General features: G+C 35.9%; 4 protein-coding genes and 1 pseudogene across 10 annotated transcripts in view; 1 reads left to right on the top strand and 4 right to left on the bottom strand.

Annotated features, from left to right (window-relative positions):
* The window catches only part of LOC120629114 (WASH complex subunit 1), a 58,110-nt gene extending 53,920 nt beyond the window's left edge, over window positions 1–4,190 (bottom strand). Inside the window, exon 1 of the mRNA XM_039897891.1 lies at window positions 4,124–4,190. The gene's annotated coding sequence lies outside the window, so the exon portion shown is untranslated. The remainder of the gene's footprint in view (window positions 1–4,123) is intronic.
* On the bottom strand, window positions 15–4,114 carry LOC120629113 (cytokine receptor-like). The gene has a single exon (XM_039897888.1). The coding sequence runs from the start codon at window positions 3,803–3,805 to the stop codon at window positions 32–34; it is 3,774 nt and encodes a 1,257-aa protein (XP_039753822.1). The 5' UTR covers window positions 3,806–4,114; the 3' UTR covers window positions 15–31.
* A 1,149-nt stretch (window positions 4,191–5,339) lies between the features above and the next one.
* Window positions 5,340–7,073, bottom strand: LOC120629540 (annotated as a pseudogene).
* Window positions 7,074–12,432: 5,359 nt separating this feature from the next.
* On the bottom strand, window positions 12,433–16,521 carry LOC120629541 (cytokine receptor-like). Its single transcript, XM_039898499.1, has 2 exons — window positions 16,470–16,521; window positions 12,433–14,061 (listed from the first exon to the last, which is right to left on the bottom strand). The coding sequence occupies exon 2, from the start codon at window positions 14,006–14,008 to the stop codon at window positions 12,935–12,937; it is 1,074 nt and encodes a 357-aa protein (XP_039754433.1). The 5' UTR covers window positions 14,009–14,061; window positions 16,470–16,521; the 3' UTR covers window positions 12,433–12,934.
* A 2,359-nt stretch (window positions 16,522–18,880) lies between these two features.
* LOC120629195 (transmembrane protein 94) overlaps window positions 18,881–26,587 on the top strand; it is a 44,457-nt gene continuing 36,750 nt past the window's right edge. For 6 of the 7 annotated variants that reach the window (XM_039898044.1, XM_039898043.1, XM_039898042.1 and 3 more), the window contains exons 1-6: window positions 18,881–19,050; window positions 21,424–21,680; window positions 22,151–22,258; window positions 23,647–23,795; window positions 24,643–24,795; window positions 26,128–26,336. In XM_039898044.1, the coding sequence (XP_039753978.1) occupies window positions 18,938–19,050; window positions 21,424–21,680; window positions 22,151–22,258; window positions 23,647–23,795; window positions 24,643–24,795; window positions 26,128–26,336 (989 nt within the window). In that variant the 5' untranslated portion in view covers window positions 18,881–18,937. Of the gene's footprint in view, window positions 19,051–21,423; window positions 21,681–22,150; window positions 22,259–23,646; window positions 23,796–24,642; window positions 24,796–26,127; window positions 26,337–26,587 lie in introns of those variants that run through there. The other variant, XM_039898045.1, reaches the window with a different exon arrangement.

Raw genomic sequence — 26,587 nt, 5'->3', positions numbered from 1 at the left:
AGCACTGTCACTTCTGTACATAATAATTGTTTCAATTCTTGGTCGTTCGCGTAGGCGAGTCGGCGAGAAGCGTGTGTAAATTATCGTTGGCGGGGTCAGTGCTCCATGAAAACCTACAATACGCGTCTGGGGACATCGCCGGGTCCAATATGGCAGATTCCTCGGCATGCTGGCCAGTTATAATATTGTTTAGATGCTTGTTTATCACTACGTCTGCTGGACTGACGTAGCCGCTGGACGCAGGTGGCTTCAGTGGCACAGGATTACGCACACTTGGCTTGAGACTTGACATGGAATCTAAAGACTGCAGCTGAATATAGCTATTGTCTGTACTGTGTTTTGTCGATGGTGGCAAAGTAGGCATAGATGGCAAGTTTTCCGGCCCTAGCAACTTTGGAGGCGAAGGCCCTAATTTAGGGAAATCCACTATGGATCTCGCTTGTGCTTCTTCAGGTAGAACATATCCTGAAGATTGCTGAGGTGGATTAGTGGCAGGAGATGTGGCTGTGCTAGTAGTAAACACAGATGGCTGCAGACCAGCCATTACATAACTAGTTGTTGTTGGATGCATACTGACTTTAGTTGTTGGATTATTGACAGGCGCTGGCGCCGACTGAACGTATCCAGTAGCAGGATTAACAACAGGTTGGACATAGCCACTTGTTGGATTTTTCTTAAAAGCTTTATCACTAAAGTAAGGGGAATCTTCAGTTGAGCTCTCAGTCTCGATTGCTGATGAATCTTCTTCTTCTTCTTCTTCTTTATTAACAAGGTCTTCTGGACCTTTGACTTGGTCAGCTTGGTCGATAAAAGATGAATTGGAGCTGTCATCTGAAATAGAGGCCTGTCTGTCAATAGGGCCCCGAACAGATGAATCTGAGGATAAAGCAGTACTATCTGTTTGATCGCTAGCACCACAATTGTCATCTTTTTGTTTTGTGTCTGGTGCTGAGACAGCTGTTTGACTATTGGGCAGCAATAACATTTCATCCGAAGGTGGCTTTTCATCTTTCGTTGTAGGACTCCAACTACTAAATGTATACTTTGAGATATCTTTCTCTGGTATTCCCAAACCATTTGGCAAGACTGGTTTAATATCTTCCATTTTTCTATATTTTTTGTACAACTTAATTGAACCATATGCCACTCCTATTAGGGCAAAAACTGCTAAGAAAATAAGGATCATAGTGACACTGTCCTTACTCCTACAGGCCACAGTGCTTGGTTCACTCCATGGACCAGGATAGACCTTGTAGGTATCATTTAGAGCTCTTTTGGGTAGTGTCACATTTGGGTCTCCCAAAACTCCATTGTAAATGTCATAATCATAGTTCACTGCTCGAACTTGGTATGTTTCTGTGGAAACAACACCTTCACAATGAGTCATTAAATATTCTGGTTTTTTTGTATCTATATATTCAGGTGGTTCCAAGTCATCTATAACTCGTTTTATCTGATATAAATCAACTGTTCCCCCTGGAATTGCAGGTTCATTCCATTTAAGCTTATCTGGATTGTTCATAACAGTTGGTGCTTTCAGCATGCTCGGAGGACCAATGCTTGTTCTGACAAAAATGGTATTCTGTCCTCTTTTAGAGCATAAGTCTATTGGAATATTGCAAGCTTGTACAAACAGAGAATAATTAGTGAATGCTTGAAGGCCAGTTAATGTTATTTCACGTTTTGAAGTGTCAGTACCAGACACTTTGTCCTCATGTATTGGTTTATCATAGTTCCAGATTACATACTTCCCAATGATACCATTTCGATTTTGAGGAGGATCCCATGAAATTACTAATGAATCATATGTTACATTAGAAATTTTAACATTTCTAGGGCTGGTTGGTGTATCTTCTGATGTAGTAATAACAACAGTAGCATTTTCTATATTCTTTTGTCCATGTATAGTGTTAAGAGCAAACGTAAACTGATATGTTCTAAAAGAATATAAATTGTAAATGGTTACATTCATCTGTTTAGGGTTAGATATAAATTTATATTTACTTTCAACCGATTTATCACATTCACTACTAGTTTGAACAATCGGACAGTAGGAAATGTTATAGCCAGTTATAATGCCATCCTTAAGCGCACAGTCCATTTGCCATTGCAGAGTGACTGAAGACTTAGTAGGAGCATCATATTTCAAATGCACTTCAAACCGATACATTACAAATCCCTCTTTGGATATGTCACATTTTGCCCAAGACATTCCACTAGATTTTGAGCCATTATTTGCAGATATAGCAAACTGGTACCTATATTCTCTTGGTAAATCCATTATATGACTAGTTTTGTGTGAATCCAGACTAGCAAAGTCCAATCGGCCAATACATATTTGTGTGGCATTGTGTTGACACCAGAAAAGTGTATAATTGTCAATATTCTTTATACCAACCCATGACAACTCATAGGTACCATTTTCATATGCTAGTTTAGTGAAGGAAGTTACTTTCAAAGAGTGAGTGTCCTTTTCTGGTGTAATGTAGATTTGACTACTGTTAATAGAGGAGCCATTGATATTGAACGACCAGACTGTTATATCCAGTGCATCAAGAGTTGCATTTAATGAGACGTAACTCATACTTTTATTTTTCACAGGGAACACTATTTGTGTCCTGTTACTTTGTGATACAAGTACCTTGTAAGTAAAATTTGCACCTGCCTCTTCCCATTCTTCCAACTGCTTCCAATAAACATTAATAACCCTGTAACTTTTATAACTAGATTGATCAAAGGCTCCCGCTATCATAGCCGGGGGTCTGTTTGGTATCTCACTAGCTGTAGTAAACACTTTATATACATAATCAGACCAAAACTGTGTTTCAGTTGCCTTTTTTGATTTGATATAGATACGGACCTCATATTGCATATGAGCATATGGTAAATCTGTTAAATGAAATCTATTTGTTTTATTTCTTGTAGGTAAATGTGAGGTATCTACAGTATGAAAGTAAGTTCTGTTATCCACCTTAGCTATTTGGTACTGTATTATATGGTCCACACCACAACTCAAGAAATCTACAATGTTATGAGGAATTTTCCATTCTAGATAAACACTGTGAGTACCATACTTAAGTATTTTTAATTCATATGGACTGTCTGGCTTGACAATGGAAAAGTGATCTACGGTGAAGTTCTGGCTGTTGCAGCCAAATGCATTGCAAGCAGTCATATCAAAGAACTGAGTCTCTTCTTGTTGCCTATATCTAGGCATGCTATTTGTATTCCATACACAGTACCCTGTAGATTCAATCTGTGAAGGTTCACATGGAGGATTTACAGGATTGGTATTAATAGAAAAAGTAACATTGTATCTAATAGTGCTAACTGATACTGGGCTGGTCCATGAACAGTTTAGTATTTCTAGATTTTTTGAGAGGCATTTGAAATCAGTTACTTTTTCCGGAGGGCTATCGACAAGAACACGGCTGGTACATATTTTATTATTTCTAATATTTTGGCAATAATAAGTACCTATGTGCTTTTCTGGCCTCTTAATGTACAACCTCCGTGTTGTGCTGTTCACTACCTCAGACTTCAAATGTCTAGACCCTAGTGTGAACACAGTGTCATTGGTTGTATAGTTACTGTCCGCGACACAAAACATCTCTAATGGATCACCATATTTGATATAGATGTCACCTTGTGGGTACACAGCTACTGTTATATTTACGCTCAAACAGTCCGAAAATATGCACGGTAAACTTAAGCACTTCAACAGTATACACCAAATCCATGGTTGGAACTGCGGTCGTTTCCTGGAACCACAGCACTGAGTTCTCCGCGATAGCAAATCTGCCATGTTATTGTCCTATACACCTTTCGGTTGCCACATAACGATTATTAAAACATCACTTCACTTTTCATCTCGAAGGAACTAATACAAGGAACGATAGCAACATTTCTCGTTATATTTTTATAAACGGGATCAATGGCGCACTCTTCGACTGTTATGTCGAAGCGATGACAGCACTCTGACGAACACTAGTCACTGACCACTGAACTAAACTTTATTTATCCATTATGCGGTTTAAAGATTGTGCTACGCCGAAGTTTACAGAAAACATTGAGACTTGAACTCCTGTTAACACATGAAAAGTGAATACGCCTTACTACTTACATAAAAATAGAAAGAAACTTGAAGTATTTTCTTTAATTCTGAGTAATGCCAACTTCACTCCGGTGTCAAATACTCGAAACTTTTGATCAATAATAACCAATGTTGCCTCTTTTAAAAAAAAACGTTACTCGATTTTCCAACTTGCCAACTGATTAAAAGAATCGCTCATTGCATTGATAGGCCTTATCCGTTCACCTTAACTTGACGCATCAAATGTTTGGCAGTACTGGAGCATTTAGTGCTGCACGCGTAGATTTATATTTCTGTTTCGATTTATTTTTTATTTAAGTCGCGAGGACAAATGTCAAAACGGGCCTATTACTTTTTTACGACTATACAGGAAGAAGAACAATGTATACAATAACTCACGCGTCAAGTTAAGTTGAACTATGGTTACACATTACCGAAACCAACAACCTAGTTTTTAACTACAGACAAACAGAACCCAATACGTGGTTTAAGCCTTAATTTTAGGCGCAGTGGGGATTGATCAGGCAGCTAAGCATGGTTAAATTCTTAGAAAGAAAGAAGAAAGAGCTAGTGCGAGGTCCCGAGTTGAATCCCCGATTAGTCTTGAAGTCTTTTGCAGTGACAACTAGTACCAACAAAGACGTGCGGCCAAGCGATTTTGCGTAGATAGATAGATTTAATGTACCTTCGTACCTTCTTCGTTTCTTACACTGCATTATCGAGGGTAGAGGTAAGGAGAGTCATCTTATATGGGAGAAAAGTTGAAAAAGTGTCCAGTTGTATGCGCTAAATAACAGTTCAAAAATCCTCCACAATGGCGCTGGTGGATGCACAGGGTATGGTATGAATGTAGCAATCGTAGATGAATTGAAGTATGCCGAGTTAAAAAATTTAATGTCATTATCGTCTAAAGTAGTTAATTATTGAGAATTTCAACAACTTACGTTGTACAAAATATTGTGGTAAATATAACCTTACTTCCTTGTTTTTTTTTCAAGCCTACTCTAACAATATTTGGCGCTTCTTTTAAGAGTTACCTTGATGCAAATGTGGCGCCATCCTAATTTAATACATTTTGACGGACACTTTTTCATATACACAGATGATCCTCCTTACCTCTACCCTCCATCCACTGCATCAACACTTATCATCAGGTGCGATTGCTTCAAGGACCAACTTGTAGAATAAAAATGACATTAAAAAATATATTGAAAACATTACATATATTCTTTCTGATAATTAAAGTTTACATTTTTATGTATTTACCTTCTTGGTTAAAAATAAATATAGCCGGCTGGATGCTTGGACTATTGCTATTGGACATATATAGTGATAAAACAAGACTTAGGCGTGTTGAACTTCTTACCAAATTTACATAACCTTTTTCAGAGCATAAGTCCATTGGGATATTGCAAGCTTGTACAGACAGTAAATAATCAGTGGATGCTTGAAGGCCTCTCAAAGTTACTTGGCGTTTCGCGGTGTCGGTTACAGAAACTTTGTCTTCGTATATTTTTTTATCATAGTTCCATATTACATATTTTCCGATTATACCATTTCTATGAAGTGGTGGATCCCACGAAATTTCCAATGAATCATTCGTAACATTAGAAATATACATTAGAAATATAAACATTCCTAGGACTGGTTGGTGTACCTTCTGGTGTAGTGATTACAATAATAGCATTTTCCATATTTTTTGGTCCGTCTATAGTGCTTAGAGCAAATGTAAACTTATATGTTGTAAAAGAATATAAATTATGAATAGTAACATGCAACTGTTTAGGGTTAGTTACAAATAAATATTTAAGATCAACAGATGTATCACAGGAACTACGACTGTAATCAATTGGGCAATAGGATATATTGTAGCCAGTTATAATGAAATCTTCCTGCGAGCAGTCCGTTGTCCATCGTAAAGTGACTGAAGAATTTGTTGGAGAATCATGTCTTAAACGCATACTACAGCGGCCATGTTTGTCACTGCATTTCACGGATATGCATAGCATACTTATAAAACACAAACACCAAATCCAAAATTGGAACGTCGATTTTCTGCTGACACCACTGTGAGTATACAAACCAGCCATTGTAATGGGATTGTCCTGCGCACCTTCCGCCCCTATAAAATTACAAGGCCTCGCTTTACAATATATAACTCTACTTAGCCTTTTTTGATGAGAGTATTTGAAAGTGTAACTCTCTAAGCTTTCAAATTCTCACTTTACGAAGGCGTTAACTACTATCATCAAAGTTTCAGCAACGCAGTTTATCATCAATATATAGTATAAAACAAAGTCGCTCTCCACTGTCTGTCTGTCCCTATGTATTTTTAGATCTTTAAAACTACGCAGTCGATTTCGATGCGGTTTTTTAATAGATAAAGTGATTCAAGAGGACGGTTTATATGTATAATATACATGCATAATTTAGTAAAAAATTTAATGACCCACTAATAATTTTAGAGGTTTCTAATCTTAAAATATCAACCTATTACCCACTACTGGGCACGGATCTCCTCCCACAATGAGAAGGCTCAGCGCGTATTGATGGACTTCACACGCCTTTGAAAACATTATGGAGAACTCTTAGGCCTGCAGGTTTCCTTACGATGTTTTCCTTCACTTCGAAAAGTTAGAGAGAGCTGAGATTCGAACTCGTCCCCCCCAGTAATAAACTTACACCTTAAAATGTCTACAAAAAAATTATGGGTTATTTAAAACAATACCGTATTATTCCTATAAGTAAGTAAATAAGATACGTTGAACCTTTATGAGAATTAAAATTGTCTTTTACAGCACATAATCTTGAAAATGTAAATCGGATTTGAGGATATCAAGAGATTTAAAAAGGGGCAGGGCGGGTGGCGGTCCCTACATTTCCGAAAAACAAATTCAAGATACATACGCACTTAAAAACATCTTAATGTGGTAAAAATACCCATAAAAACTTACCAAAATTGTTAAAATATCCACGTGAACAAAACTTCAATAAATGTAGTCAAATGAAATGAAAAAGTCCAGTTATCTCTATATAAGCACGAGATTAGTTTATGTAATTAATTGTCTTTTTACAGGGTGTTTCGTTTTGAAATGAGAAAATTTTAATATATTATGCAATCTAAAACTTTCTTAACGTATATTATGTACGAGAATAATAATTTGTATTAACACGGTTAAAGGTCCAATTCTGTACATCATTTTCAGTTTTGTCTGCCTGTCTGATTTACTGTCTCTCTATCTGTCTGTGTTTATATTGGCGGCGTAATATAACGAAAGTCTTATATCAATCCAAATGAAACTTTGGGTGGTTTAAGTTCATCCTACAATGAGCTTTGATATTCTGGTATAGAAATAAAATAACTAACAACTACTAACTGCGATGCGTGAACGCTAAACGTTACGCCAAACGACGGAAGTATGTATGTAGTAGGTATATCGGAATTGTCGGAATTGTTGTTTCTTTAAAGTTCTCAAAAAAAGTCCGCGACAACATACGATTCGCCGACGAAGTCGCGCGGGTCCGCTAGTACTTAATACTTTTCTACTACCTACTTAATACTTTTTTCCTAAACAATTCTTGTTTTGGGAAAACAGAAAGGTCAGTTACAATCACCGAAATGTTTACATTATGCGAAATACTTTATCTATGCTGCGGATTCTGTGAATATTTTTGACGTCATATTATTACCTACTTATATTATATTTCCTATTTATTCTGTTTCTATTTTTTCTGGCTAAATCTCTACTTTCTCTCCTGCTCGTACTTATAAATTTTAACAGTTACTGAACGGATTTAGATGCAATTTGTTATACTTATAGATCCTCGGGATTAACATAAATTCCATCGGGTTTGGGAATTATTTAATTCCTATTAAAATGTAATGGATTACTTAAACGATAAAAAAGCTTTGGCGTGAATTGCTCTTACTTCAAAGCTTAATTTAATTTAGTGTGAGATGGTGATAACAAAAAAAATACCCAGCTAAGTTTGTTGTGCGCTCTTTTTAGATCAGGGCGCGTTTGAAATCCTCCTTTAGTTTGAAGTTGGCGAACGAAGTTATCATGGCGATAACCCCCTTACAATTATGTAAACACATATGTATGAATGCTCCAAAAGTGCCTGTGATAGGCCTACATGAATGAAGAAATTTTGAATTTTGGTATAATAGGTTGGGGAAAAAGTCTTTTCGCATTATAGTATGTATGAACTTGCAATAAAATTCAAAATTCAAAATTCATTTATTGCAAATAGGCCTAATACAAGCACTTTTGAAACGTCAAGTCTGTCCGTGTGTAGTGACTCTATCACCGGTTCGGAAAGCAGATTCTACCGAGAAGAAGCCGGCAAGAAACTCAGCAGTTGCTCTTTTCCAACATCAAAAATTTACATTTTACATTTAACATTCATTTTTCTATCTTGTGAGAGATGAAAGCGGAGCCGGATGCTTCCAAGCAACCTTGTCATTAAGAAACTCATCAATTGTGTAATACCTCTCTGTAATAAATGTGTTTTAACACATTCTTTAAACTTATGCATTGGTAGGTCCAAAATTACCTTAAGAATCATATTATAAAAGCGTATACTCTGACTTCTGCACCTTTCGCAGACGTTATGCAGATGTCACTAATTTATGACCATTTCTTGTAAGTCGACTGTTTATATCCACTTTTTGTTTATAAAGACTAATATGTTGTCTTACAAATACTATATTGTTATAAATATATTGTGAGGCTACCGTAAGTATACCTATTTCTTTAAATTTTTCACGGAGGGATTCACATGATTTAAATTTATATATTGACCGTACAGCTCTTTTCTGCAATATGAATATAGTTTCAATATCAGCAGCTTTGCCCCATAATAAGATCCCGTAAGACATCACACTATGAAAGTACGCGAAGTAAACAAGTCTTGCTGTTTCTACGTCAGTAATCTGTCTAATTTTCCTGACGGCGTAGGCAGCCGAGCTTAGTTTACCTGCTAGTGTATCTATATGGGTACCCCACTGAAGCTTACAATCCAAGGGCATGCCCAGAAAAACTGTGGAATCTTCCATTTTTAGTGATTCTCCATTTATTATTATATTTTTATTGACTTTCTTTACATTTGGTAAAATAAATTCCACACACTTAGTTTTTTTTGCATTTAAAAGTAAATTATTGACAGTAAACCAGTGCGACACATGCGACATAGCACGGCTTACATCGTCAGAGTTGTCTCTACCTCTATCAGTTTTAAAAATTAGAGATATTATCTGCAAACAGTACAATGTCACAGGTTTCACTGACATGGTGTGGTAGATCATTTATATACACCAAAAATAGAAAGGGACCCAAGATTGAACCCTGTGGGACACCCATTGACGTAGCCGACCCCTGCGACTTAATTTCATTTATGCAAACCCTTTGGGTTCTGTCACTGAGATAGGAGGCAACCAAATTTAGTGCAACGTTTTTGATACCATAATGGGCTAGTTTAAGAAGCAAGGTTTTATGATCAACACAATCGAATGCTTTGGATAGATCACAAAAAACACCAATGGCATTCTGCGAACGTTCCCAGGCATCGTACACATGTTTTAAAAGTTTAGCGCCTGCATCCGTAGTGCTACGACCTTTAGTAAAACAGTACTGCTCCGGATGTAGTAAGTTATTTACATTGAAGTGATTCAAAAGTTGATTTAATATAATTTTTTCAAAGACCTTACTAAGAGCTGGTAAGATTGAAATGGGTCTGTAATTGTTAATGTCGTTTTTATTGCCAGATTTAAATAGAGGTATAAGTTTACTATGTTTCATTAAATTTGGAAAAGTACCTCTATCAACACATTCATTAAAAAGTATGGCTAAGTAAGGGGCAATAACGTCTATAATGTTAGATATTACCATTACAGACATACCCCATAAATCACCGGTTTTTTTCTGTTTCAACAACTTATTTTTATCATATGCAGATATATGTTTAAAATTAAATAAAACTTTGCACTCATTAACGTTGTTCCTCAATAAACTGAGCTGCAGTAGGTGAAGAATTAAGTGAATCAGTCAACAAAATAGGAACACTCTGAAAAAAGTTTTCGAAGGTACTTGCAACCTCACTGTCAGCGGTAACTTTATTATCATTAATAATTAATTCAAAGTTTACGTCGCGAGATTTAGCTTTCCGAGTTTCATTATTAACAATTTTCCAGGTTGTAAATCTACTAATAATCTAAATAAAATCTCTTTGGCTGTACTATTTGTATCCGGCTGGTTTTGGTATCATTAAATGTTTAAATTTCAAAAAAGTTAATACCAAATTTACTAAGGAACTGGGAATTGACCACAAAACAGTTTTGCGCATTTGAAAAAAACTGGGTAAGTACACAAAAAGCTGGATATTTGGGCACCTCACAAGCTCACTAAAAGAAACCTAATGAACCGTGTACTCATTTGTGATTCTTTATTACGACGTAATGAAACCGAACCATTTTTGAAGAAGCTGATAACTGGTGATGAGAAGTGGATCATGTACGACATGAACGTGCGAAAAAGGTCGTGGTCGAAGGCCGGTCAGGCTTCACAGACTGTGGCGAAACCCGGGTCACTGTTACCACCAGGCAGGACCATCGATTCTAAACTCTACTGCGAAAACTGATGAGATTAAAGCAAGAAGTTGAGAGAAAGCGGCCGGAATTAATTAACAGAAGGGGTGTGGTTTTTCATCATGATAACGCTAGACCTTACACATCTTTAGCTACTCAGCAAAAGTTATGAGAGTTTGGCTGGGAGGTGTTAATGCATCCGCCGTATAGTCCTGACCTTGCACCTTCAGATTTTCACCTGTTTCGGTATCTTCAGAATTCTTTAGGCAGTGTCAGGTTAACATCACGAGAGGACTGCCAAAACTACTTGTCGCGGTTTTTTGATCAGAAGCACCAAAATTCAAATGGGGAAAAATATACCATCCATGTAAACCCGATTGACTTTTTTGAATTTGTAACATAAAGATGAATTTAGTGCATTTACGTACACTTAAGTCGGTTTTATAAAATCTTTCGAATTCCCTAACAAAATATAAACAAAATGTCTTGAAAAATGAAAAAGTCAGGAGTCTGAATCAGTCAGGAATAATCCTTTTTTTAATTAGATACAGATAATTCTACAATTAAATTAAACTTAATAAAAAAAATTGGTTGCCTGTAAAGTCGGTATACGGGCGAAAGTTTTACGTGACAACGACTTTGAGTGGTAAAATAATTTTAATGTGAATATTCATTCGTATAGTAGGAAGAAGGATGAAATAATAGTAACAATTTAAAACATTTATTTATACAAAGAATTATATTTAAAACATTAATTTATACAAAGAATCTCGCACTGAATTTCATATTAACAAAATTTTATTTTTACCTTTACACATACAAATAACTTGCAATACATTTGCGTACAATGAAACAGCGTTTACTACAAAGGGACGCGTGCCTTTCACTTTTTATGTCTGTCTCTCTCGCTCTTAGGCGGGCTAACCATGCCCGAGTGGAAGGGACGCGTGCCTCTCACTCGCTCTCATTGTGAGCGCATAACGTGAGCGGAGCGTAACGCAGTTTCTTGAAGTGTCACCCGGCAAACCAATTTATAAGACGTTGTCACGTCAAAAACAACTCAACTCAAAAATATTAGTTAAAAGATAGTTCAATATTAAATTAATTTATAAAAAATGTAAAAGGTACATCCTTAAGTTATTTGTGAAGGTAAGACATACACATTCATTACATTAATTACATTTTCTCGATAAAAGACAATAATATTGGATATGGCTCATTTAAAAGATCATTACAACTTGATTTGCCTGATGGCGCGTCTATTGAACATGGTTTTTTATAAGTAACAGCTATTCGTTACATCAATTGCAATAGTAAGTTACTATCAACTGCAATAGCTAGTTGGTGGCGAGGATAGAGGACCTTCATACAAAATATGTGTTGGGTACATTTATGTAATACAACTGTTGTTTTTAAATTATGTTTTTTGTATGATAAAAAACAATAGGCAATTTGTTGAGAAAATAGCTAAATTCTGTAGCTCATGACAATTTTGAAGTGACGGTAACATGAATTTCAAGCTGACCTTACATGGCCGGAATGTCTCTCTGAATTCATAATCCTTAATTTTTGCATCTTGTTTCTTGATTCCCGACACAGGCAAAAGTGTTTATTGAAGTAGAATTGATATTAATCCGTTTGATCCGCTCTTTTCAAATGTGTGGAAATATGTGTGAGACCAGCCTAATACATCATTATTTATTATTTCGATGATCAGTATGAATGCAAAGTGAACAATTACACTCTTTATATATTTTCGCCCAAGTCATACCGCCACTATTCTTACCACTTATCGCGGATATCGCAAACTGATACTTAAATTCTAATGGCAAGTCAATAATATGCCTAGTCTTTCCGGAGTCTAAAACAGCAAAGTCAATTCGACCGTTACATATCTGATTGCCATTGTGTTCGCACCAGAAAAGTGTATAATTGTCTATATTTTTTACACTATCCCACGACAACTCGTAAGTTCCATTTTCATAAACCACTTTCGTAAAATAACTCACCTTTAAGTAGTGAGTATCCTTTTCCGATGGAATATATATGTGACTGCTGTTAAGAGAGGAGCCATTTACATTGGATGACCAGGCAGTGATATCTAAGGCATTGGGAGTTGCATTTAATGACAGATACATCCCTTTACGATGGTGAATCATTTGAGTCAGGTTACCCTGGGCTGCCAATACCAAGTATTTAAAATTAGGACCACCCTCTTCGATTTCTGCAATCTCCTGCCAATAAACATTTATAACTCATTCGTTACCACGAGTATACTGATCAAACGCTCCTGAAATTATAGTCGGCGGTCTCATTGGCTCTTCACTTAATGTAGTGAAATGTTTATATGCAAAATCAGACCAGTACTGTCTAGATTTTGCCATTTTTGATTTGATATAAATGCGTAAATCGTACTGCATATGAGCATATGGTAAATCCATTAAATGAAATCTATATGTTCTGTTTCTTGCAGGTAAATTTGAGGTATCTACAGTACGAAAGTGTGTTCCGTTATCCACCTTAGCTAATTGGTACTGTATTATATGGTCCACACCACAACTCAAAAAATCTACAATGTTATGAGAAATTTTCCATTCTAGATAAACACTGTGAGTACCATACTTAAGTATTTTTAATTCATATGGACTGTCCGGCTTAACAATGGAAAAGTGATCTACGGTGAAGTTCTGGCTGTTGCAGCCAACTGCATTGCAAGCAGTCATATCAAAGAACTGAGTCTCTTCTTGTTGCCTATATCTAGGCATGCTATTTGTCTTCCATACACAGTACACTGTAGATTCAATCTGTGTAGGTACACATGGCGGATTTACAGGAAGGGTATTAACAGAATAAGTTAAAGTGTATCTGATAATGCTAAACGATGGTTGTCTAGTCCACGAACAATTTAATATATCTACATTTTTAGATATACAGTTGAAATCAGTTACATCACTTGGCGGACTATCCACTAAAACTCGAGCTAGACATACTTTTTTTGTTTTATTATTACGGCAATAGAATGTGGTTAATTGCTTCTCGGGCATTGCAATATATAACCTCCGTGTAGTACTGTTCACTATGTCAGAGTCCATATTTTTATTATTTCGGCCATTTATGAAGTGAATATCACTGGCTGAATAATTGCTGTCTGTAACACAAAATAACTCCAATGGTTCACCATACTTAATCTTTAAGGTACCTTCTGGATACAGATTCACTGAAATATCGACATTTAAGCATTTCGCAGATAAGCATGGCAAACTTATAAACACCATACACCAAATGTAAAGCTGGAACTTTCGCGTTATCCTCGTAGTTAAATCTGCCATAGTAGATTTGTCCTTTACACCTTTTGATTATCACATTCCACTTTTTCTCAAACCTGAAATACAAAAAAGCAGGAAAATTGATTATTAGAATTGCTCCCCAACCAGGATGGACCTACAACAGTTACACATAATATTTTAAGATATTTTTTCAATCTGATTTTGCGTCGTCCGGCGGGTTCGACTTCCGATAAGCTTTTCGAACTCTCGGTTTTTCCGACCACCTATGTAAGACCTATAGTCTGAGTAAAACCCCCAAAAATTGGCAGGCAATTTCCATCATACTAAATTGAGCCGTTTTGTACTAATCAAAATGTTCCAAAAGAAGTAAAGAGAATTGCGATTATTAATTTACGAGTGAGTGCCAAGTGTGATACTTTCGCGATAGAATAAATAAACGAATGTACGTTTACTTATTCGATCGCAAGAAAATTAACTACGTTTTATATGGTATCGAAGAGCAACATCTAGTGAGTACGATTTCATAGTATTGCTAATAGATCCCTTCTTCCCTATCCCTATCCCTACTAATATTATAAATGTCAATGTAAGTTTGTTTGTTACGCTTTCACACAAAAATTACTTAACCGATCCTCATGAAACTTTATACACATACTAGCTGACTCGCGCAACTTCGTCTGCATCAAATCGGTTATTATCGGATTTAATATCTTTTAGCATTTATACCGGTCGTAACGTCTAAACAATAGGTCCAATTTGAATAATTTAAAGAGGAATTTGCAGGTACATAATCAATTTTAACTATAAAACTATTTATTTGGATAAGGATCTGATAGGAACGTCACCATCTTAAGATTTTACCCGCGTTTTGATTGACAAATTATAACAAAAAACAGTTATTGTGTCTTAACCGTTAGACATTTAGCCTCCCGGACTTTTTTGTAGGTAATAATGATTACTTTATCCGTGTCCATCCATCCATACATACACCCATCCACTGATACATCCATACTCACAAATAATATAAGTAGGACGGTACGCATGCATTCGATCATTGTCCCAAATGCCTTGCGACTCGCTGTTACCTATGATGAATTATGTCCTTCATCTCCGACAATTTTTACCTGATCTTCATTAAAATTTCACAATACATGCTTGATACTTTCAAATAAAAAAAATAATTATTAAAATCGGTTCAAATTTACCGGAGCTATAAAGTAAAATTGATAAAAAATTTCATCTCATTTCCCGGAAGAAGCTTATTGTTTATCGGGATAAAAAGTAGTCTATATGTTGACCTGAAATATCAGCTACCACTATATCCAATTTTATTTAAATCCGTTCAGTAGTTTTTACTTGATGTGATCACAGACAGACAGACAAAAATTAAATAAAAATCTGTTTTGGACTCAGTATGGATTATAAAGAAAATCCCCCTCCGGTCAAAATTTTCAATAAATATTAAATGTACAGAAATCTTCCAGTTACAGTTTTATTATAAGTATAGATTCTTGGAAGTGTTAGAAGTAATATAGGATACTTTATATCCCGGCATTAAGCTCGGTTCCTTTGGGAGAGGGGATGAAAGTGTTTGACGATTTTACACCAAAACTACGACAAATTATAACCGATTTAAATAATTATTTTTGTACTATAGAGGTTATAACATGTGTTTAATTTTGCCCAAACTTTGTGTAGATCTGATGAATGTGGTTGGAGATAGAGGACAGAACTCCTCAGCGGACAGCAGCAAACCCCTCATTTTAAAAGTCAAAAATTCAAAATTCAAAATTCATTTATTTCAAGTAGGCCTAATACAAGCACTTTTGAAACGTCAAGTCTGTCCGTGTGTAGTGACTCTACCACCGGTTCGGAAGGCAGATTCTACCGAGAAGAAGCCGACAAGAAACTCACCAGTTGCTCTTTTCCAACATCAGAAATTTACATTTTACATTTTAACATTCATTTTTCTATCTTGTGAAAGCTAAGCCGGATGCTTCCAAGCAACCTTATCATTAAGAAACTCATCAATTGTATAATAACCTCGCTGTAATAAATGTGTTTTAACACATTCTTTATGCATTGGTAGGTCCAAAATTACTTTAGGAATCATATTATAAAAGCGTATACTCAATCCCACAAATGCCTTCTGCACCTTTCGCAGACGATGTGCAGATGTCACTAATTTATGACCATTTCTTGTAAGTCGACTGTTTATATCCACTTTTTGTTTATAAAGACTAATATGTTGTCTTACAAATACTATATTGTTATAAATATATTGTGAGGCTACCGTAAATATACGTATTTCTTTAAATTTTTCACTTTTTAAGGCTTTTTTTTAGAACTACAACTAAATTGAATGCCACATCAAAAACAAAATCAAACGCGGACGAAGTCGCGGGCAACATATAAATCTTAGTTAGCTTACACGTTCGAATAAGTAAATTTGGTACAAAATCTCACACTTGGCACTCTGATATTAAAAATATTTTAGACTTACCGGTACCAATAACCAAGTGTCAAGTGTGTCAAGTCACAGTATTGAAATAAAATGAAAAGCTGGTAAGTACCTTTATCAAAGTTGACCGTATAAGTTGACCTTTATATTCGTAGTAGATAAATGTATTTTGTATTCTGTCAGTCATCAAACATCATCTAAAATGTCGGCCGATTGGCGCAGTGGGCAGCGACCCTGCTTTCTGAGTCTAAGGCCGTGAGTTCGATTCCTACAACTGGACGATGATTATGTGATGAACGTGAATGTTTTTAGTGTCTGGGTGCTTATCTATCTTTATATATCTTATTCTACTGTGTGTGTCACTTAACTCCTACTAAACGGCTGGACTTCTTTTATGCACCCTTTGGTTTAGATTCACAAATCAGCCCGACAGATGGCGCTGCAGTCGGTATCTAAGTCATTTGTCTACACCGCAACTAAACGGCTGATTTATTCAGGTACGAGGCTGATTTGGAAAATTATTTCAGTGTTGGATAGCCCATCTATCAAAGAAGGATATAGAGATTATATCATCACGCTATGACTAATAGAAACAGAGCAGCAATGAAGAATGTTTCAAAATCGGGGTTTTTTTCTTTTTGAGAGCTTAAACGGTGTCAAGTCATAACCAGCTGAGTACGTATTATTAAGTGTCATGATTATTTTTTATAAATCTCATAAGGACTATAGTTGGTGATAAAAACATAGAATGTGTGTGATTTTTTTTAAAAAAGTTTTTGTTTCTTTCCTGTTTTTAGTACAGATGTCAATAAAATTATCATTAACTAACTCACAAATGTTTGTTGGATCGGTATATTCTATACCTGATACAGCAATTTTATCAAATTCAGGCTTAGTGTTATTGCATGATGTCACATCCTTTATCACTTTCCATCCTGCTTTGCATTTATTTTTGCTATTATTAATAAATCGGTTATTACTGATTGCTCTAGCTTTAAGAATACAGGATTTCAAATTGTTTTTAAAAGTCTCATATTTTTTTTATTGAGTTTTTTGTTAGAACTTGATTTAAGATAGTGTACGTATAGTTTTCGTTTTAGAGTACATGATCTTTTTATACCCTTGGTTAACCAATAGTTTTTCTTACGTTTATTGTTGAGAAAGCTCATAAAAAATAACAATTATATGATTCAAGGGCGTTTTTGTAATAAATATCAGAAAATGAAATAGATGATATACAAGTAACAAACTTTGAAATATTATCTTCACAATAATCTCTCCTGTATTCAAATCTATATGGAATACAGAATTTCAGATTAATTTTAATTTTCTGTGTCTATAGCATTATAAACGTTACTAATGAAAAGATCTAAACATGATTATTGTCTAGTGGGAGTATTAACGTGTATTATCATGTTATAATTTCTAAGAACAGCGTGTAATTCATCTATTTGTTTTGTAGGTTTTAAAACATTCAAATTCCAATCACCACAGAGAATAATTTTGTTTTCGTTTTTTTTATTAGATAAATAATGTAAAAGACGCTTTAATTGAAAATCATTCATATTACTATTTTTTGGTACCTTATATATGCATATAATTATTAATTCGAGTGCTGTAATTTCAATATCGCAATATTCAAAACCTTTGAACAAGCAACCATTTGTATTTCATCTATACTATGTAATCGAATTAGGTTTGAGAAGTCTGAAAAGGTCCTGTATCTAAGGATTGAAAGTTTTTATTTTAATTACTAATGTTTTAATACATATAGACTTGTTCTGTGTTCGTTTATATGGCAACGTCAAAAGTATCAATGAACAAATAATAGAAAATTTCAATACGTCCTTCCTCCCAATAGTCCCCGTCCATTAAATGTCCAAAGTTTTCTTATTATAGTTTTTAGTCGCTATGTAAAATTTGTATGTATATATATTCAATCTAACAAAATTAAGCTCTAAATATATCCCATTATGATTTATAATAAAACATTTCTTTGAATTATAACACTAACCAAAGACCACACTCCATTACGAACGCGTTATTTTGGAATTCTATAAGATTTATAAAAAGTATAGTGCTATATTTATGTTTACTTTTTGACAATCACCTTTGTGGATCTTCCAAGTATACGTGACATTGGCGAAATACAACGTGCCGACTTGGCACACCTATAAGCCAAAAAAAGCAGAAGAAAATTTCAATTGTGACGTATCGAAGAAACTGTTCTTTTTCATAAAATTAAATTACAGTATTTTTTTCCTTGACTCAGTGAGGGAAAATATCGTTTTCGACATATTTTTTATACAGGATTTAAATAAAAAATATTGGTATATCGATATATCGATATTTCACTGTCACTGAGGGGTCTCACATTTCACAGTACGTACCTAGTTTGAAGTTTCACAGCGGAAGAACAGTTTCTCATTTGACGTTTTAATGTTTTTATTTTAAAAATTCGATTAAATTTCTAAGATTATTTTAAGAATATGTGAATATAATTTTATATAATGGAAGACAACATTCATCATGATAAAGGATACACGACGAAGGCCGCTTTAATGAAGTTGAGAAATGACATTGGTTCTGTAATAGATGAACATAAATTACAAAATCGCATGGGGCAAGTATTTATTTCTTTATTTATACTATGTAAATTATAAGAGTTCATTTGCGTACCGAATTTTTCCTTCTGACAATTTTCGGCTAGCAAATCTTTAAGCGTCATGCAGTGTTTTATCAGTAATTTAGCGAACTTTTCAGGACTGTTTTTCTCTATGCTTATCTTACGCACTTTATGCGCGAATGTGTATTTGCATCTTGTTTTTTTCCTTTTCGGTCTACCACTGTGAGTGAAAGAACGGCGGGTGGTGCATCTTTATGTGGTTGTTATTCAATCAATAGGTATAGAACGTTTTATATCCATATTTCTGATGTGTCACAGTGTTTGCAACATAAACCTTGAGTACCTACAAGCCAAGAGTGAATAGCCATTTCCATATCCATAGGCTAGTGTGTTCCAATCTAGACCTACTCATTAATTTCCATCACATATGATTATTGGACGGCCAATCGGCCCAGTTTGCAGCTACCCTGCTTTCTGAGTCCAAGGCTGTGGGTTCGATTCCCACTACTGGACAATGTTTGTGTAATGAGCATGAATGTTTTTCAGTGTCTGGGTGTTTATATGTATATTCTAAGTATTTATGTATATTATTCATAAAAATATTCATCAGTCATCTTAGTACCTATAACACAAGCTGCGCTTACTTTGGGGCTAGATGGCGATGTGTATATTTATTATTATTTAATATTATCAAGTAACCTATCACTACAAAGCAATACTATATTGTGCTCAATCTTTACTATTATTATATATGCAAAAGTGTTTATTTTTTTGTATGTCCTTTCTTCACACCCTAAAGGAATAACCAATCAGCTCAACATTTGGCATAGAGTTAGTCAAAAGGATGGAGAGTAACACAGGATACTTTTTATCAACAGCTTTGTATAAAGCTCAAATGAACGCAGACAAAGGCTGTGGGCAGTAGTTAGTAATTTAATAAAAGTAGGAATATTGGTGTACTTATGAATTAATAAAAATATCACATTAGGACTGTTGCCTTCCGGTATACTGGAAAATATATATCTTTGTCTGTAATGGTACCTGTTTATGAGGTAAAAGCTCATAGCCATGGTTAATGCCAATGTTAAAGTTCACAACACAAACCAATTCATTCAGTGTTCAGTTAAGATTTTGATACAGTACAGAATCAGGATCCAGTAATTTGGTGGAGACCATTAATTTTATATATTTTATTTATTTTAAATATTGTAATGAATAATCTATTAAGCTGGTAAAGAGATACTAATTGTGGTGTTAGCCACAAGCCCATTGGTGGGCTAAGTAAGTACAACTCCAGCCTTGAATTTGACTTGACTTGAATGCTATAAAACCAGTCTCATAAATTCCTAAGCTGCCTACATAAGACACAATTAGCTAAAATAGCATAAACCATTATTATCTTTTATAAAAAAGCTTGGGTGTGAATTGCTCTAACTTCAAAGCTTAATATAAATTTACTGTAAGATGGTGATAACAAAAAAAAAATTACCCGGCCAAGTTTATTGTGGGCTCTTCTTAGATCAGGGTGCATTTGGAACCCTCATAGCTTTAGGTTTAAGTTGGGGAACTAAGGTATCACCATCCCTTTACAATTATGTAAACATATAATATGTATTAACGCTTCATAAGTGCCTGTGATAGCCCTACATGAATAAATAAATTTTGAATTTGAATTTGAATTTATTTTAAAGAGGATGTTACATCAATGGATGTGATGACCCAAACCTACAAATAAATACTACATCTGACAATAGTCCACTTATCTCAGGTAGACAAAAGGTAGACAAATAAAAAAAACAAAAAGATTTTGATTTCATGGAAGTAGTAAACTAGTTTGAAAACTTACACATCAGCCTAGTCAGATGCATCATGCAGATGTACATATGATATGGGCATTGAGCACCAATCCTTTGCAGATTGGTGCCTTAAAGTACATGCAAACTCATGCAAAATTAGGGCACTTGAACCCTCTTTATTTATATTCAGAGGAGCAGGAAAAGAGCAGTAAGCTGAATGAAGTGTGTTCTGGGGTTAACGTGGAAGCGATAGAATTCGTAGGTTACACACAACACATCCTGTTGGGTCATGTACTGTCAAGATTCACATTTCCATGCAGGCAAATCGCATTACAAAAATTGGTGTTTCATCATTGTACCAACTTAGTCCTCTACAAACCGGCAAGGTTATTACGTATCTCGCGACAGGTTTGCGACAGGCGTAAATCTTGCAATCACTGCTGTGAAACGTCACTTTTGTTTATTTATTGTATGGAAAAGTGACGTTTGACAGCAGTGATTGCAAGATATACGCCTGTCGCGAGATACGTAATCACCCTGCCTATCCTTAAAAGGATATGTTGATTTGTTTCAGAATTTGTATACTGTGGAACATCATATCATTGAAATCTGAGAAAGTCCTAGTATCAGGAATAGCTTACACTGTGACAATAATTAATATAATATGTTTAATACTCACATATCTAATTGGAGGAACCCTTTTAGCGCAAGGATATTTATTATGGGAGGCATTATTTTTATTTGTCTTACTTGTAATTAATATATGCATAGCAGCGAATGAAGAATATTTGTACAGAAATGAAATTCCATATCGTGTCAAGAAGGTATTAGGTAAGAAATATAATTGCTTTATCTACTGTAACATGGGTTAACACAATTTTTTAAAGGGGTTTGAACAGTGAACGATAAAAACGCCTTTTCTAACAAACAGTCATTCAAAATGGATACCAATCAGTCTCATGGTGTGCACGCACTATGAATTGCATTGCAAAATATGTGATTGGCTCTACTGTATACTATGCAGCACGGGACCAGCCGTGTTTGTCCAGCAGTTAATCTGTAAACTGTCAATCTTTATCAAATTTTATCCATTCCATGGAGAAAGAAGACAAAGTCTCCTTCCCATGCTAGCTGTGCTAGATGGTCTATGAATGTTGCATGTTTGGGTGTGACGAGGACTGTGCCAAAGTCCAGCAGTTGGCTCTAATAGGCTATTGATGAAATCAATCAATGAACAAAGGCAGTACAAGACAGTACAGAGATGATGATAATGTTTTGAATTTATGAATTCTATTCAACAGAAACTCTAGATAGAGCTGTAAAGAAGTGTTCATGGAAAGAACATCACTACCCACACCTATGTGCACCCTTCTCGCCATGTGTGATCTTACAATGGACATACAGGGATGGTAATTTTATTTTTATGCTAAAACTTGTTAGTTTTTTTTTTCTACAGTTGCACCCCTTCCTTTGATTGCAATCACCACTAGGTGGGTGGTGAGTTGCAGTCTATATTGTTACTATGGATGGATGGTGGACCCTGTTACAAAGACTCTGCTGTCAATCACAGTTAGACAGTTAAAATTTCCACAGCTAATGTATTTCTGTTGCCGCTAGAACAACAAATTCACATTTCACAGAAAATTAAGTTTTAAATTCACTTTAAAAATAATGGATTGAACTGAAAAAAAACAATTATTTAAGGGAGCCAACATACAACGTATTTGTACAGTTGTAGGTTTAATACCTGGCCGCTAATATAGGGAAAAAAAACTAATCATATTTGCCTGCAATTCTTTAGCTAGAGCTTTTGACAGAAAATTTGTAAAAGAAAACTCAGAAGAACGAGATTGGCGACTCTATGGGCGTCTTAAATAAAGAACATTTTACTTTGACGCTATAGAGTTAGACGCTATAAGCGAAAACGACTCCTCGATTGCGAGCGAGAAAATCTTATACTACGGCTACTGGAAGCTAAACCTGATCTCGATGTGTTTGCATGGAAGATCATGTGCGAGTGTATTGAGTTTTGTGATAAGTCGGTGTAATTTTTATAAATTTAAAATGCATATAAAAAATTTCGGAACCGACAGGATTTCTCCTACCGTCGATGCCGAAATTAGTACATGCCTATCACATCAGTTTCGACGGTAGGAGAGCCGTAGCTTAATTGGTGAAAGCGCTCAGGCCTCGATTGCCCGAGAGTCGCAGGTTCAAATCCTGTCGGTTCCGAAATTTTTATTTGTATTTTAAATTTATAAAAATTGATAATTCCTCCAAGTGTAGATAAAAACACTAATAAAAATTATAAAAAAGTCTGTGTAAATGTAGATGAATTGTTAACATTTAACAACCAATCTAAATCTTTTAATTTGTTTTAGTTTTTTTTTGTTTTGGTTTTTTTTTAAAGTGGCTTCTGGCTTTTTACTTCACTACAAGTTAGCTCTTGACTGCAATCTCAACTGCTGGTAAATGATGATGCAGTCTAAGATAAACCCAAACCTCTAATCTGTTTCTACGCGACATCGTACCAAAACGCTAAATCGCTTAGCGGCACGCCTTTGTCGGTTGGGCGGTAACTAGCCACGACTGAAGCATCCCACCAGACTAGAACAGAGAAAATTGCAGAAATAATAAATTCACGAATAGCCCTCGCCGGGGTTCGAACCTGAGACCTCTCACTTAAAACCACAGCGCTTACCGTTGCGCCAGGAAGGCCGTAAAAGGCTGACTGTTCTAATTATTCATAATAATAATTTCATAATAAAAAACCATTGATTAATTTATTGTGATTCAGGTGTTATAGTAAACCTCCCGTGGGCGCTGTTGGTGGAAGGAGACATAATCGTGCTCAGACCAGGCCAGGAAGTGCCTGGGCATTGCCAAGGATTGTCGCCAGGTGACCCGGAACTATTCTTTGGTCAGATCTTCCTATCAGGGTCACAGGTAAAAAAAATTTGGTGTGCAAATTTAAAATTCGAAAACTCTTTATTCATGTTGGCCTATCACAGGCACTTGTACACATAAGCTTACATTATTGTGAGGTGACATTTGTTAACTTATTACTAAACCCTCCTAAGGCTCCAAACGTGCCCTAAGAAGAGGCCACAGCAATATAAGCTAGGGTTTTTTTTGTTATAACCATCTCACAGTCAATTAATTAAGCTATGAAGTCAGAGCGACTAATACCCAGTTTTTTATCGTTTCTGGGTACCTTAATAATAATAGGATTTTTGTATAGTAGGTATAAGCTGTTTAATTTTAACTTGAATATTTGAGACTCGGAACAACGGATACACTTGAACATAGGAGTAGGTAGGAGGAACTGAATTCATTTATCTAATTAACCCATCACCGGTCAGTCTGCATGGTCTTAGAATTGCTATGCAGTAAAATACATAACATCTCGCAAGATTGATCATATCAACCCATTACCTACACACACACCCACACTACAGGGCACGGGTCTCCTCCCACATTGAAAAGGTTTAAGGGCTTATTCCACCACGCTGGCCAAGTGCGGATTGGTGGACTTCACACGCCTTTAAGAATAGCATGGAGAACTCATAGGCATGGAGGCTACCTCACGTGGTTTTCCTTCACCGTTAAAGCAAGTGATATTTGAATGCATAAAACACACAACTTAAAAAGTTAGAGGTGCTTGCCAGGTTTCGCACCCGCCCCTCCAAAAGTGAAGCCAATGTCTTTACCACTAGGCTATCAGCACTTAAATTCATTAATTCCAATTAATTCATAAAAAAATCAACAACTATAGCCATATATTTCATTATAGACAAAGGAGCATTTTAGCGCACCGCGCGTGCGTACTCCGCACCCGAACAAAACGTATAGAATGTGCGAAACGCCTTACTTGAAAAACTTAAGACTGGCCCTAAACCAAGCAACGGCGAGACCTGTGACCGTATTTGAGAAACAGAGGTACTTGGTGAGTTTAATGACAGGGCGAACGAAAGTTTACTTTAATAGGGATTTGCCAATTTACTGCTTTATGTAATATCGAATTCATCATCATCGAACAGCCGAATGGCGCAGTGGGCAGCGACCCTGCTTTCTGAGTTCAAGGCCGTGGGTTCGATTCCCACAACTGGTATATATTTGTGTGATGAACATGATTGTTTTTCAGTGTCTGGGTGTTTATCTGTAAATTATAAGTATTTATGTATATTATTCATAAAAATATTTGTCAGCCATCTAGGTACCCATAACACAAGCTACGCTTACATTGGGACTAGATGGCGATGTGTGTATTGTTGTAGTATATTTATTTATGTATCATCAACCTAATACCGGCTGACTACGTGGCACGGGTCTGTTCTCAGAATGAGAAGGATTTATGCCCGTTTTCACCAACGAAGAACAAGGCAATGCCTAAATAAGTAGCGCCTAATCTAAGGAGATTCACAGGCATACTTCAACCGCTAACCAAAATTATCAACTAAGAGTTGGTGAAACGTTTTTATTCTATACACATCGTCTAAATCATTAGGCATTCGAATTAAGCGATGCCTAGCATTAGTGAAAACGGGCATTAGAACGTAGTCCACGACGCTGGCCAATTGCGGAAGCTAAAAACGGCCAATTTTGAGGTTAATAATGTCCCCTCTAACTATATTTGCTGTTGGAGTAATTTACTTTGAGATAATTTAATGTAATTTACTCTCTGCACACGCAGAGAGACCTCCCTTTAACGTCGAGCATTTAACCTAAGGGGGCGTTCATAAAATACGTGAGATGTTTAAGGGGGAGAGGGGATCGAGTCAAATCTCATCTAATCTTACGTTGGAGAGACGGGGGTTTCGGAAAATACCACGCAATTATTTTTTGATTGAAACAAAAAAAAAAAAATATTTTTGTCCATTGGTCTTTGTACAATAACAAACCAACACGTTTACGTAAGAAACCCACTTTTTGAAAAATCTCACGTGAGATAGGGGGATGGGGAGGGGGTTGTATATAATCTCACGACATCTCACCAGGGGGGAAGGGAGGGACAGAAAATGTAAAAAAACACTTTTATGGTGAAAAAAAAATTGCGTGATATTTGCCGAGAGTCGAGACCCCCGCCCTCTCCAACGTATGAATAGATGAGATTTGAATCGCCCCCGCCCCCCCCTTAAACATCTTACGTATTTTATGACGAATTACACTTTTTCACAACTCCCTCAATATTGGTAGAATATTAAACGGCTCGACTATAAAGTACATCATATTGGAGTGGGGAGTTTTTTATATTCTTTATTTGTTTTAATACTCGCAGTGCACGGTGAAGATTCTGGAAGGTATTGTACTGCCGATAGTTATATCGCTAATGGCCGCGACCAGTGTGGCGCGCCACTTGTGCCGCTTGACCGGCACGGCTCACTGGACGGAGATATACTTACTGCAAATCGCAGCGGCTTCTGTGCCGTTGCTGCAGATATTCTTCCCCATCGCTTGGGTGACGCTCAACTGCTACGGGTTGGCGAGGTGAGTGTTTCCACAAACATTTGAATTTTTTCTTCTTTATCTTTACATAGTTTCGCTATGAAGCGTTAAGGCCGACAAACTGTATACGTTGTTTTGTTATACTTTTCTTTTTTTATGTACTTTTTGAGGTGTGCAATAAATGTATATTCATTCATTCATTCGTTCATTCATTCATTCATTCATTCATTCATAGTTTTATTTAACGGCCGATTGGCCGGTGGGAAGCGACCCTTTCTTCTGAGTCCGAGGGC

Source organism: Pararge aegeria, chromosome 14, assembly GCF_905163445.1.
Source record: "Pararge aegeria chromosome 14, ilParAegt1.1, whole genome shotgun sequence".
NCBI lineage: Eukaryota > Metazoa > Arthropoda > Insecta > Lepidoptera > Nymphalidae > Pararge > Pararge aegeria.
Note: the sequence above shows the minus strand (reverse complement) of the source record. Positions and strands in the feature narration are given on the sequence as shown.

Bases quoted from the DNA above. Each gene is read 5' to 3' on its own strand.
- LOC120629541 (XM_039898499.1), bottom strand. From the start codon at position 14,008: ATGGCAGATTTAACTACGAGGATAACGCGAAAGTTCCAGCTTTACATT.
- LOC120629113 (XM_039897888.1), bottom strand. From the start codon at position 3,805: ATGGCAGATTTGCTATCGCGGAGAACTCAGTGCTGTGGTTCCAGGAAA.